The sequence below is a fragment of the Caretta caretta genome, chromosome 5 (assembly GCF_965140235.1).
Source record: "Caretta caretta isolate rCarCar2 chromosome 5, rCarCar1.hap1, whole genome shotgun sequence".
Classification (NCBI taxonomy): domain Eukaryota; kingdom Metazoa; phylum Chordata; order Testudines; family Cheloniidae; genus Caretta; species Caretta caretta.
In genome coordinates this window covers 123,616,704-123,630,491 of record NC_134210.1, presented here as the reverse complement: position 1 = coordinate 123,630,491, position 13,788 = coordinate 123,616,704, and the positions used below count along the sequence as shown (strand labels likewise).

At 48.3% G+C, this 13,788-nt stretch overlaps 2 protein-coding genes across 6 annotated transcripts in view; both read right to left on the bottom strand.

Annotated features, from left to right (window-relative positions):
• The window catches only part of PLPPR1 (phospholipid phosphatase related 1), a 180,060-nt gene that overhangs the window by 9,915 nt on the left and 156,357 nt on the right, over positions 1 to 13,788 (bottom strand). For all 5 annotated transcript variants that reach the window (XM_048850054.2, XM_048850052.2, XM_048850051.2 and 2 more), the window contains one exon: positions 4,147 to 4,397. In XM_048850054.2, the coding sequence (XP_048706011.1) occupies positions 4,147 to 4,397 (251 nt within the window). The remainder of the gene's footprint in view (positions 1 to 4,146; positions 4,398 to 13,788) is intronic.
• LOC125636626 (uncharacterized) lies at positions 1,346 to 4,133 on the bottom strand. Its single transcript, XM_048850057.2, has 2 exons — positions 2,493 to 4,133; positions 1,346 to 1,904 (listed from the first exon to the last, which is right to left on the bottom strand). Exons 1-2 carry the CDS (start codon positions 3,073 to 3,075, stop codon positions 1,363 to 1,365), a joined length of 1,125 nt encoding a protein of 374 aa, XP_048706014.2. The 5' UTR covers positions 3,076 to 4,133; the 3' UTR covers positions 1,346 to 1,362.

Here is a 13,788-nt window from a genome sequence, read left to right as displayed (position 1 = left end):
GCATCATGGTGCTAATGGGGCAGGTTCATGCTGTGGAACGCCGATTCTGGGCTCGGGAAACAAGCACAGACTGGTGGGACCGCATAGTGTTGCAGGTCTGGGACGATTCCCAGTGGCTGCGAAACTTTCGCATGCGTAAGGGCACTTTCATGGAACTTTGTGACTTGCTTTCCCCTGCCCTGAGGCGCATGAATACCAAGATGAGAGCAGCCCTCACAGTTGAGAAGCGAGTGGCGATAGCCTTGTGGAAGCTGTCGCCAGACAGCTACCGGTCAGTTGGGAATCAATTTGGAGTGGGCAAATCTACTGTGGGGGCTGCTGTGATGCAAGTAGCCCACGCAATCAAAGATCTGCTGATATCAAGGGTAGTGACCCTGGGAAATGTGCAGGTCATAGTGGATGGCTTTGCTGCAATGGGATTCCCTAACTGTGGTGGGGCCATAGACGGAACCCATATCCCTATCTTGGCACCGGAGCACCAAGCCGCCGAGTACATAAACCGCAAGGGGTACTTTTCGATAGTGCTGCAAGCTCTGGTGGATCACAAGGGACGTTTCATCAACATCAACGTGGGATGGCCGGGAAAGGTGCATGCTGCTCGCATCTTCAGGAACTCTGGTCTGTTTCAAAAGCTGCAGGAAGGGACTTTATTCCCAGACCAGAAAATAACTATTGGGGATGTTGAAATGCCTATATGTAGCCTTGGGGACCCAGCCTACCCCTTAATGCCATGGCTCATGAAGCCGTACACAGGCACCCTGGACAGTAGTCAGGAGCTGTTCAACTGCAGGCTGAGCAAGTGCAGAATGGTGGTAGAATGTGCATTTGGATGTTTAAAGACGCGCTGGCGCAGTTTACTGACTCACTTAGGCCTCAGCGAAACCAATATTCCCACTGTTATTACTGCTTGCTGTGTGCTCCACAATATCTGTGAGAGTAAGGGGGAGACGTTTATGGCGGGGTGGGAGGTTGAGGCAAATCGCCTGGCTGCTGGTTACGCGCAGCCAGACACCAGGGTGGTTAGAAGAGCACAGGAGGGCGCGGTACGCATCAGAGAAGCTTTGAAAACCAGTTTCATGACTGGCCAGGCTACGGTGTGAAAGTTCTCTTTGTTTCTCCTTGATGAAACCCCCCGCCCCTTGGTTCACTCTACTTCCCTGTAAGCTAACCACCCGCCCCTCCTCCCTTCAATCACCGCTTGCAGAGGCAATAAAGTCATTGTTGCTTCACATTCATGCATTCTTTATTCATTCATCACACAAATAGGGGGATGACTACCAAGGTATCCCAGGAGGGGTGGTGGAGGAGGGAAGGAAAATGCCACACAGCACTTTAAGCACAGCACTTTAAAAGTTTACAACTTTAAAATTTATTGAATGACAGCCTTCTTTTTTTTGGGCAATCCTCTGTGGTGGGGTGGCTGGTTGGCCGGAGGCCCCCCCACCGCGTTCTTGGGCGTCTGGGTGTGGAGGCTATGGAACTTGGGGAGGAGGGCGGTTGGTTACAGAGGGGCTGCAGTGGCAGTCTGTGCTCCAGCTGCCTTTGCTGCAGCTCAACCATACACTGGAGCATACTGGTTTGGTCCTGCAGCAGCCTCAGCATTGAATCCTGCCTCCTCTCATCACGCTGCCGCCACATTTGAGCTTCAGCCCTCTCTTCAGCCCGCCACTTACTCTCTTCAGCCCGCCACTTACTCTCTTCAGCCCGCCACCTCTCCTCCCGGTCATTTTGTGCTTTCCTGCACTCTGACATTATTTGCCTCCACGCATTCGTCTGTGCTCTGTCAGTGTGGGAGGACAGCATGAGCTCGGAGAACATTTCATCGCGAGTGCATTTTTTTTTCTTTCTAAGCTTCACTAGCCTCTGGGAAGGAGAAGATCCTGTGATCATTGAAACACATGCAGCTGGTGGAGAAAAAAAAAGGGACAGCGGTATTTAAAAAGACACATTTTATAAAACAGTGGCTACACTCTTTCAGGGTAAACCTTGCTGTTAACATTACATACATAGCACATGTGCTTTCGTTACAAGGTCGCATTTTGCCTCCTCCCACCGCGTGACTACCCCCTCAATCCTCCCCCCTCCCCGTGTCTAACAGCGGGGAAAATTTCTGTTTAGCCACAGGCAAACAGCCCAGCAGGAATGGGCTCCTCTGAGTGTCCCCTGAAGAAAAGCTCTCTATTTCAACCAGGTGACCATGAATTATATCTCACTCTCCTGAGGATAACACAGAGAGATAAAGAACGGATGTTGTTTGAATGCCAGCAAACATACACTGCAATGCTTTGTTCTACAATGATTCCCGAGTACGTGTTACTGGCCTGGAGTGATAAAGTGTCCTACCATGAAGGACGCAATAAGGCTGCCCTCCCCAGAAACCTTTTGCAAAGGCTTTAGGACTACATCTAGGAGAACCGCAAATGCCAGGGCAAAGTAATCCTTTCACATGCTTGCTTTTAAACCATGTATAGTATTTTAAAAGGTACACTCACCAGAGGTCCCTTCTCCGCCTGCTGGGTCCAGGAGGCAGCCTTGGGTGGGTTCGGGGGGTACTGGCTCCAGGTCTAGGGTGAGAAACAGTTCCTGGCTGTCGGGAAAACCGGTTTCTCCGCTTGCTTGCTGTGAGCTATCTACAACCTCCTCCTCCTCATCATCTTCTTCGTCCCCAAAACCTGCTTCCGTATTGCCTCCATCTCCATTGAAGGAGTCAAACAACACGGCTGGGGTAGTGGTGGCTGAACCCCCTAAAATGGCATGCAGCTCATCATAGAAGCGGCATGTTTGGGGCTCTGACCCAGAGCGGCTGTTCGCCTCTCTGGTTTTCTGGTAGGCTTGCCTCAGCTCCTTCAGTTTCACGCGGCACTGCTTCGGGTCCCTGTTATGGCCTCTGTCCTTCATGCCCTGGGAGATTTTCACAAAGGTTTTGGCATTTCGAAAACTGGAACGGAGTTCTGATAGCACGGATTCCTCTCCCCAAACAGCGATCAGATCCCGTACCTCCCGTTCGGTCCATGCTGGAGCTCTTTTGCGATTCTGGGACTCCATCATGGTCACCTGTGCTGATGAGCTCTGCATGGTCACCTGCAGCTTGCCACGCTGGCCAAACAGGAAATGAGATTCAAAAGTTCGCAGTTCTTTTCCTGTCTACCTGGCCAGTGCATCTGAGTTGAGAGTGCTGTCCAGAGCGGTCATAATGGAGCACTCTGGGATAGCTCCCGGAGGCCAATACCATCGAATTGTGTCCACAGTACCCCAAATTCAAGCCGGCAACGTCGATTTAAGCGCTAATCCACTTGTCAGGGGTGGAGTAAGGAAATCGATTTTAAGAGCCCTTTAAGTCGAAATAAAGGGCTTCATTGTGTGGACGGGTGCAGGTTTACATTGATTTAACGCTACTAAATTCGACCTAAAGTCCTAGTGTAGACCCAGGGCACTGAAATAGCCCTACACAAACTGTAACTAGTATCGCAGTACGATGTTATAACGTTGCCAGAGAAAACAAAGGCGGATGATTATTTTTAGACGGGCTTTTACAGACGTTGACTATTCCCCATATGGCAGGAAAGCATTATTGCCTTTAAACTGTACACCAAGGACTCAATCTTACCTTTATTATGATGGCAAAATTGTAAGACTGCCTTTAATGGGACCTTTGCTTGTAAGAGGAGTTTACGCCTAACAGGGGACTAAAATTTAGCCCAAGCAAACAAGACTCCCCCCAGAATAGTAACATTTAGCACTTGATATTGTACGGACACTAAGGAATAGCAACTAGCTTTCCTGTGAGGTAGGTATTATCATCATCATTTTACAAGTCAGGAAACTGAGGCAGGGAGGTGTGGTGACTCACCGTGGGCCACATAAAGTCATTGGCATAGCTGGGATTAGAACTGAGGATCTCCTAATTGCCAAACTGGTCCTCATGCCTCCAGATAAGACTGCCCCTCACTGGGAAAGTAATGGGAGTTACACTTGATTACACCAGGGCTGAATTTGGCCCAGAAAAGCCACTGACCCCATGAAAAAAGAAGGGCTCTTCCCCATACAGCACAGACAAAAGAAAAATATAGGTGAGATTTAAATGAGACAGAGTAGTGGAGCAACTGAAACCTGTCATGGGAACTGGCAAATAACACATGCACTCACCGTGGCATAAAGGGCTGAGTAAATGCTCAAAGCAGCATGTTTGGATGGAAAGGATCTCCTTGCCTTTTCAATCACCTCCAGGTCCCCGGTGCAGATATTCCCATTGTTTATGAACTGATGGTGAGCCCGGCAGTCGCTCCCCGTGTAGTTGGGTTTACACACCGTTAGGAAGTAAGGAGCCAAGTTCCCAGTCACTACCTGGCCAGCATTTACAAATATGTCAGTGGCAAAAAGTCCAAATGCAAACACCCCTGTGAAAAGGTTAAAAATAATAATTATTTACAAATGTTTAAAACATTCCTGGAGCAGGAGACAAACAGGAGTAAATGAGAGACAGAGGCCAAACCCTGCAGTCCTTACTCAGGCAAAACTCCCACTGACGTCAGCTGGAGTCTTGCCTAACGCCCTGATTCATGAAAGCACTTAAGTGTCTGCTTAACTGTAAGCATGTGCTTAACTCCCAGTAAGTCCCATTGACTTCAATGGGAAATAAGCACATGCTTAACGTTAAGCAGACACTTAAGTGCTTTCCTGAATCAAGGCTTAAGCGATGACTGGGCAAGGACTTTAGGATTTCACCGGAAAACATCAAATCAAAATAATTCTCATAAAGTTTTCCTGATGCCAAAGACCCTGACCCTGTAATGTCTTATGCATGTGCTAACCTATAAGTATGTGAGTAGCTAGGACCATTTGTATGCTTAAAGTTAAGCATTATGTAAATGTTTACAGGACTGGGACCAAAGACTGGCAGAAAACTGTGTCCCCTACTGTAATGCAAGAGGCTAAGGAAGCAATCTTAAAAAGACACTATCGGATTATTGAGCCTCAAAGTTTGATTTATCAGAGAAGGAATGTCCTCTGGATTCCAAATATCCACCAGTCTGATGCCAAGAAACCTAGATTCTGATCCAGCAGCACTGACCATCTGCCACAGGCCAGATTCTGCCATCTTGACTTACGGTGAACCGTACCTTACTTCTTGAGTTGCCAATGGAGTTGTTAGGTATTACTCACCTTGGTAGGGTTGCCAATTTTCTAATGGCACAAAACTGAACACCGCTTCCCCGCCCCTTCCCGCTCCATTCCCTCCTCCCTCCGTTGCTCACTCTCCCCCACCCTCAGTCACTTTCACTGGGCTGGGGCAGGGGTGTGAGGGCTCTGGCTGGGGGTGCAGGCTCTGGGATGGGGCTGGTGATGAGGGATTTGTGCTGTGGGAGAGGGCTCCGGGCTGGGGCAGGGGGTTGGGGTGCGGTATGGGCTCTGGGTGGGGCCAGAAATGAGGGATTCAGGGAGCAGGCTCTGGGCTAGGGCAGGGGGTTGGGATGCGGGAGGCGGTACGGGCTCCGGCTGGGGGTGTGGGCTTTGGGATGGGGCCAGGGATGAGGGCTTTGAGGTGCAGGAGAGGGCCCAGGGCTGGGGCAGGTGTGAGTGTGGGGGGGTGGGCTCTGGGAGGGAGTTTGGGTGCGGGAGGGAACTCGGGGCTGGGGCAGAGGGTTGGGGTGTGGGAAAGGGTTCAGGGTGCGTGGTCCCGGCGGCACGTACTGCAGCTCCCAGGAAGCAGCCGCCAGATCCATGGAGCCCTTAGGTGCATGGGCAGCCAGGGAGGGCCGCGCGTTGCCTTCACATCCGCAGGCACTGCCCCCAAAGCTCCCATTGGTAGCGGTTCCCGGCCAATGGGAGCTGCAGAGCCAGCACTCGGGCGGAGGCAGCACAGGGAGCCTTCCTGGCTGCCCATGTGCCTAAGGGCTGCAGGGACCTAGCGGCCGCTTCTGGAATCTGCATGGAGCTAAGGCAGGCAGGGAGCCTGCCTTAGCCCTGGCCCCTGCTGCTCTGCTGACCGGACTTTTAACAGCCCAATTGGCAGTGCCGACCAGAGCCACCAGGGTCCCTTTCTGACCAGGCGTTCCGGACGAAAACCGGATGCCTGGCAACCCTACACCTGGGGAAAGGTGAGCAGAATCTGTGCTCATGTGACCAGTAACACGGATGTCAATGGGAGCTCCCCTTACAGTGCACAGTCAGGGGGGACAGCAGAAAGCACACATGTTAAACAGACCCTATTTCCAGAACCACCCTTGCATCAGTGTAAATCGCTCCTGCAAGCCTTGCATGCTCCAAGTTCCCAGCGACGTTAATAGCAGTTTGATGTTTGCATGGCTGCAGTCCTGGGCCCCGTCAATGGTGAACATTCATAAACAAGGAAGCAAGAGAAGGCCCAGCTGGCTGGCTTGTGCTCTGCGCACCACATATACATTGGGGGCCAGGATGAAGGACAACCAATAGTTAATGCCTGGAAAAAGACCGCAGTGGTATGCATTGTAGCAGGTTACTCTAACAACCTGTTTTATAAGAACACCCTGCATCTCTGTGGTACCTCCCAGCCAAAGACCTCAAAGTGCTTTACCGACATTAACAAATGTACCCCCGTACAGCAGCTACTAGTCTTCCCATTTGATAGATAGGGAAACAGAAGCACAATTTTCAAATGTGTCCAGTTAATTTTGGCTGCTTTGAAATTTGAGGTGTCCCACTGAAGACAACCTGAATCTTATTTTCAGCAAAGGAGGCACCATTGGCTCCAGCCAAGGTCAAGGGGAGCTGTGGGTGCTCAGCACCTCTGAAAATCAATCCCTAGCTGTCTCAACCTGGACACCAAAGTTGACCGACAGTTTTAAACACGTGGCCTGAATTTCTTGCTTAAGGCCGTGTGGAAAACTTGTGGCAGAGCTGGGAGCGGAATCCAAATCTAGAGCTGGGACTGGAACCCAGGTCTGTGCTTTAACTCCAATATCCTCCTTCCCCCCTTTCACACTTAAAATCATTTTAACATAAATTATGTAGGTTTTAATCATTTATTATTCATGTATGGTAACACCCATTGCTTCATGGTCTCTGTGTTTATAAAATCTCCCCACTGTATTTTCCACTGCATGCATCCGATGAAGTGAGCTGTAGCTCACGAAAGCTCATGCTCAAATAAATTGGTTAGTCTCTAAGGTGCCACAAGTCCTCCTTTTCTTTTTGCGAATACAGACTAACACAGCTGCTACTCTGAAAACTGAACTAGGTAAGGGATTCATAAGAATGATGTTACCCACCACTGAAATGCAGCCATCTCTAGGGTGGAAGACAGCAGCTGTTTAGCAGCACTCAGCAACATTACTCTGTAGTTTAGGACGGGGGGTTGTGGGGGACAATACCATTTTAAATTTAAACTGCAGCAGGCGCTTAGAGTTACCTGTTTTGGAATATGGCCAAGACATAGGGGTAAATTCATGAAACAATGGGTGTTACAAAACATACTGTAACAAGAGTGATCAGGTAAGGTGAGTTTTTTCTCTCCTGCTGGTAATAGCTCACCTTACCTGATCGCTCTCGTTACAGTGTGTATGGTAACACCCATTGCTTCATGGTCTCTGTGTTTATAAAATCTCCCCACTGTATTTTCCACTGCATGCATCCGATGAAGTGAGCTGTAGCTCACTAAAGCTTATGCTCAAATAAATTTGTGAGTCTCTAAGGTTCCACAAGTACTCCTTTTCTTTTTCCTTTCTGTTGTCAGTCTATTATTATGTGATGGATTACTGTATCTATGGCAGTTTGCTTTGATCCTCGTTAATTTTATGAAAAGAGCTGTTCGGTAAATTGTACTTCTGGCTCCTTTCTTATGTCACTGTTTGGGACTTCTATCACTCTGAATATAGCAATCAAAATAAGACTGAAAAAAATACACAGCTCACCAGTGAAATAAACGTAACCATAGTGTTTCCAGCTCTTAGGATTTCATCAAGAGCTTAGGTGCTTTTCTTGAAGCTCCAGGTGCTGGTTTTATGTGAATACCTGAGAATCTCAGCTTTCTTACGTTAAAAAAAAAACCTTGCTGTCATGGTGGTGCAGGAAAACTTGAAAATGTGACCCCCTCAAAGCTTCAGAACCAGAAAGCAAATTAAAAAGACCCAATACTTCTTATTTCGAAATCTCAGTGTAGAAGTGAGAAGTGTAGAAGATCTTTTTATACACACAAAGCATGAAAAAATACTTCCCCCCACCCCACTCTCCTGCTGGTAATAGCTTATCTAAAGTGACCACTCTCCTTACAATGTGTATGATAATCAAGTTGGGCCATTTCCAGCACAAATCCAGCCCCCCCCCCCCCCCAACCCTTGTTAAACCCTGGATTTGTGCTGGAAATGGCCCACCTTGATTATCATACACATTGTAAGGAGAGTGGTCACTTTAGATAAGCTAAAACCAACAGGAGAGTGGGTTTGTGGGGGGGGGGGAGGGGGAGAAAACCTGGATTTGTGCTGGAAATGGCCCACCTTGATTATCATACACATTGTAAGGAGAGTGATCACTTTAGATAAGCTATTACCAGCAGGAGAATGGGGTGGGGGGAGGTATTGTTTCAGGCTTTGTGTGTATAAAAAGATCTTCTACATTTTCCACAGTATGCATTCGATGAAGTGAGCTGTAGCTCACGAAAGCTTATGCTCAAATAAATTGGTTAGTCTCTAAGGTGCCACAAGTACTCCTTTTCTTTTTGCGAATACAGACTAACACGGCTGTTACTCTGAAACCTAACAGAAAGGAAGTAATTGACGGAGTAACATGTACCCAATTTACCCAGGGACTGTCTATGTAGGGATATTTATACTGGCATAGCTACTCCAGTGCAAACCCCTAGCATATGTTGTACTGATGTAAAAAGGGGCTTATCCCAGTGTAGCTCACCCAGGGAGTTTGTACCAGCATATCTGTCTTAGGCTCTTATATGGTCCCCATTACCATGGTAGCTTAGGGGTGTGTGCGGGTGCGTGTATTTATCCTCACTATACCTCTGTGAGGTAGGAAGGATTGTTAAGTGATATAGACTGGCCTTTGGGGAGAAATACACCAAAGCCCAAGGCAGTGGGGGAGGGATGCTCTTTTATTTGTCTGTAAAGTACCATGCACATCCGCAGTGCTGTATAAATAACTGAACGGCAATAATAAAGAATGGGCCGTGTGCATGTTGCTAACTTGGGGACACTACTATGTGGCTGCTAGGCCGCTCAGTGCCGAGCTTCTTAGCCACTGGATACACATAAGCACGGAGCCAGTTAATACTTCTGGAGAAGGGGAAAATCCCCAGGTGCAATCAAACTGCTTGCTTGACCCCACACCTCCCTGCCTTGCTGCAGGCCTTATACTGTTGGGAGGGCAGTGGGAGGATCCTCCATTCTGGATGGAAAGTCATCCCCAAGCAGGCTTTGCCACACACTGGAGCAGGGAGAGGGCTGTGTGAGTATAATACAATGGCTGCCTCTGGGCTGCAGAAGGGGGCATGTTCTCAGATTTATGTGCTCCAGGTTTGATGCTAGAGATTTTATGTTTTCAGAAAACACATACAAACACTGCCATTAAGCAGCTACCTCAGTCAAGCCAGGTGCCATCTGGGGTGGAAAAGCTTGACCAGAGGTCAGAAGGCTTGGTGCAAGAGAGAACTGGGCATCAAACGGGTTAAAATATACTCTCTGTAGCCTGGACCTTTTAAACCCCCCTTGGGCCAGACCCACACATGCACTGGAGGTCTGTTCACTTAATTTGGTGGCGAGGGTACAGGTGACTTTCTGCCACCTTTTTGTCTCCCACCTCCAAATCCCAGGGGTATCCAGGAGCTGGTTCAACTCCCAGTATAGGTTAGAGCAGCTTCAGGGCTGTTGTAACTTGTGCCAGCTTGAACTTGCACCCTGGAGTGCATTCCTCCAACCCAAGACAGCGGGAAGACAGCATGCTCCAGCCACACTGTGTCCCCACCCCAGCACATGCCCAGAATGCCTGTTATGCTAGGGGGCCAGGAGCAGGTGGCATAGAGCCAATTATGCTGGCTTCACCCCATCTAGGGATTCCCTGGCATAAGGGAATCCTCATCTCCCATGCTGGAGCAGGTGTCTAGCCCCTTTCCACTGTAAGTGCGGCACAAGGGGATGGTGGGGAGGGAAGCTGAGGATCTGGCCAAGAATCTTCTTTTATTTTAAAGGGGATGGGATGGAGGAGGGGCTTCCTGCCCCCTTATTCCCCTTTATCCACCAGTGAGACACCAGGTCTTGGTCTCACTGACATCAAGAGAAGTTGAATCATTGGTATCAATAGAAACATGCTCGGGTCCTTAAATCCTGATTAAAGAGAATTCATTGCACCAAATTGTTCCCTGGTGCAACGATACTGACTCCAATGGTGTTACACCAGAGGCAAATATGACCCCTTTTGTTTTAGGTCTAAATATATTATGCCTGAATTATCAGTAAATTCCATCTCTTGTGTTCTATGAATCAAACTGTGAGAAGGGTGGGTCTGCTTTGATTATTCTAAATTACTGAGCATCCTATGTGTACTTGGCCCTGTGCAAGACAGGAGAAAAACTCAATCCTTGCTCCATGGACATTACTAATAAACTAGTCAGATAAAAGCTGACACACTTAGTGTCAGGTTTTCAAAAGCCCATGTGCAAAAATGCACACAGACTTTTGTAAATCTGGCCTATACGATAACACGAAGAGGTCCACTCTCAAAGCAGTGCACCGGGGGCAGCGTGCAAAGGGGTTCCAAGGCTTTGCAGAAGTGGATTTGATCAGTGTTCTCGTAGTACAGTAAATGCAAGTTGGCCTGTTTTCAGCTTCCAAAGGCTGCAGCACTAAGGATACGGCACATCAGGCTAAGGCTGAAACCTTTATTTTGCTTTTATTGTGATGTATATTGATCACTGTAATTCCCTTTTTGAAGCTCTGCCAAACTGTGCTCTACGAAAATTACAGCTAAGCCTTGCAATGAATTCAGCTGGCTGGGTTTTAACCCTTACAGAGGATACTGCTTACGCATCAGACGTTCTCCGAATACTTCCAGATGGCTTTTGGGCTCACCCATAATCGATTTTAAAGGTTTCAACACTAGTGTACATCAATATCGAAGGTCCAGTCCCCTGGTAGCTTTTATATCTGGGGAATCCATTTGTCTCCACAAAGTCACTTCATGATTTTGCCCAAAGTACCTAAAGTAACTGACCAAAGCACAGGAATTCAGAGATGAGGCTGATATCTTTTTAAATGCGAGACAAGGTGGGCGAGGTAATATCTCCTATTGGACTAACTTCTGCTGGCAAGCTTTTGAGCTACACAGAGCTGTTTTTTTTTTTTTTTTTTAAAGGCACAGGAGTCACAACCGAAAGCCCTAACGTGAAGGTTACAAGCCACAGCTCTTTGGGGAGAGCTCTGCTGAAGTCAATGGTGACATGCCAGAGTAAGTCTGATGGAAGTGAGAGGTGAATCGGGTCCTGTGAATTCACACCTGTTCCCAGGTCCATCAACAAGGCTGTGACCATCTCCTCATGGCTTGGAAGGGGCTGCTCCAGAGCAATGCAAGGTGGGCCCTCTGCCTCGGGACTGACCCCATTTACAATATTTTCAGTACCCCATGGCCCAGAGAACCAGGGAATGAGCTCCCTTCCCAAATTCAGGATAAAATGATACAGGACGTTAGTGCCCAAGCCACAGGGCGTAAGCTGATCCCTGAGATAAGGAAACGATCCTTCCAAAAGACAGCAGTGTGCTATTAGATAGACAGCAAAAGTGGAACACACACGAAGGGCCTTATTCCCAGTTACACTAAGGCCCCTATAACCTGCTCAGGGAGCAGAAACAGTCCCTGAAAATATCCCCTGCCCGGGGGACTGCCTGGCCAGCAGAAAGCTGGCATAAGGGCTCTATATTGGCCTTGCTCCCAGCTTGTCATGGACAGCCAGTGCGGCTGGAGAGCACTGTGCTATGTCTATTCTCTCTTTCCCAGGGCCGCTAGAGATCCACGGGAAGCAGAGCATACATTACAGCCACCCCGAGACTGCTCTAATTTACATCAGGAGCTTAAAGCTACCTCCTGCTTCCCCACCAAGCCTGGAGATGGAGGAACTGAGAATCAGGACTGACACGGCTTTTCTTCCGCTGACTTATAAACGTTTTCCTCCACTGCTGACATCTTCCCCACAAAATAGCTTGATTTCTCTCCTCTCATTGAGATCTGATTCCTACAGCCCTCTACACCTGTTTTTCCCCCTTGACTCCCTCCTCAACCCTTTTCTCCCCCAGATCTCTCGGACTCTGGTACGTCAGCTGAAAGCAGACTCTGTGGAAACTCTCGGTGGCACAGATACTTGATGGTAACTATAAATGGCATTTCTTTAAAAAAGCCACCTGCGAGTGGTAAAAAAGCAGCTGGCAAGGCAGGGAGAAGAGAAGAGTGGCAGACGAGTGGCTGGAGAACCAGGAGCAGAAGCCCTTTATTACAGAAAAAACACGGAGCCCTGTAAGTAAAGTGACAATGCCCTGAAGGGTGTGCGGGACATCAGAAGCTCTGCTCCTGCAAGTTACGAATCCAGGTCTCCCGTAAGGCACATTTCCTTAAAGCCCACAGTGGACTCACCGTACTTGTCATGTTCAATTTCATCTGCCATAGAAAAGTGATATCATCATATGGCTCCTGAAAGTACATAGAATTCAATTATAGGGAGTCCGGCAGGATTCTGAGTGTCAGAGGAACACTGATCCTCAGTCGGTCTTTGGAGGCTTTGTGGTCCTCTAGACAACCACTACCCAAGCATAAAGCCACCAGCTTACAATTTAATTCTAAGTGTTCTCCTGAGGGATCCATGTAACATAATAATAGCTAAAAGAAAAGGAGTACTTGTGGCACCTTAGAGACTAACCAATTTATTTGAGCATGAGCTTTCGTGAGGTGAGCTGTAGCTCACGAAAGCTCATGCTCAAATAAATTGGTTAGTCTCTAAGGTGCCACAAGTACTCCTTTTCTTTTTGCGAATACAGACTAACACGGCTGTTCCTCTGAAACCTGTCATAATAATAGCTAGCTCTTATACAACACTTTTCATCCATAGATCTGTCGGTACTTTACAAAAAAGGTTACTATCATTATCCCCATTTTAACGATGGGGAAACTGAGGTACGGAGCAAACAGACTTGCCCAAGGTCACCCAACAGGCCAGGTGCAGAGCAGGGACTAGGACCCAGGCCTCCTGAGTCCAGGTTTAGTGCTTCACCCCCAAAGCCACACTCCTTTATAGAGACTTTATGTTTACGTGGTAGGTTTGTGTCTCAGATTCATCCATTGATTCCTTGGGGCTAAGGAGGTTTGCAGTACTCTGCTCTAGGGAATGAAAGCGTGGGGAGAACTAAGTTTGCATGAGTCTGGCTCTGATTCTGCTAGGAAGTGGCAGATTAATGGCCAGTTCCTACTCCTACTAGTTATTGGGAAGTTTGTCACTCACTGCAATGGAAACAGGATTGGGCTTTATACTAGGTTTCCTTGGAGCAATCGGACTCTGATCTCAGGACTAGCTTGGGCCTCCAAATTTGGAACACAGAGCACTGAGCTCCAGGGAAGAACTGGGCAGCAGGCGGTAGCAGGCTGGGAAGCCTTGACTGGATGAGAGATGGTGGATACAAATTCAGTTTTAACTCCGTTAAGTGCTGACAGGACGATAGCAGGGCTTTACAAATTTCAGAGCAGCTGAGCCAAGTAAAGCAACGGTATAAAGGCATGTGAATTACACACTGCAGCTGCCTGGGGAAGTGAGTTCAGAAGCTCTCT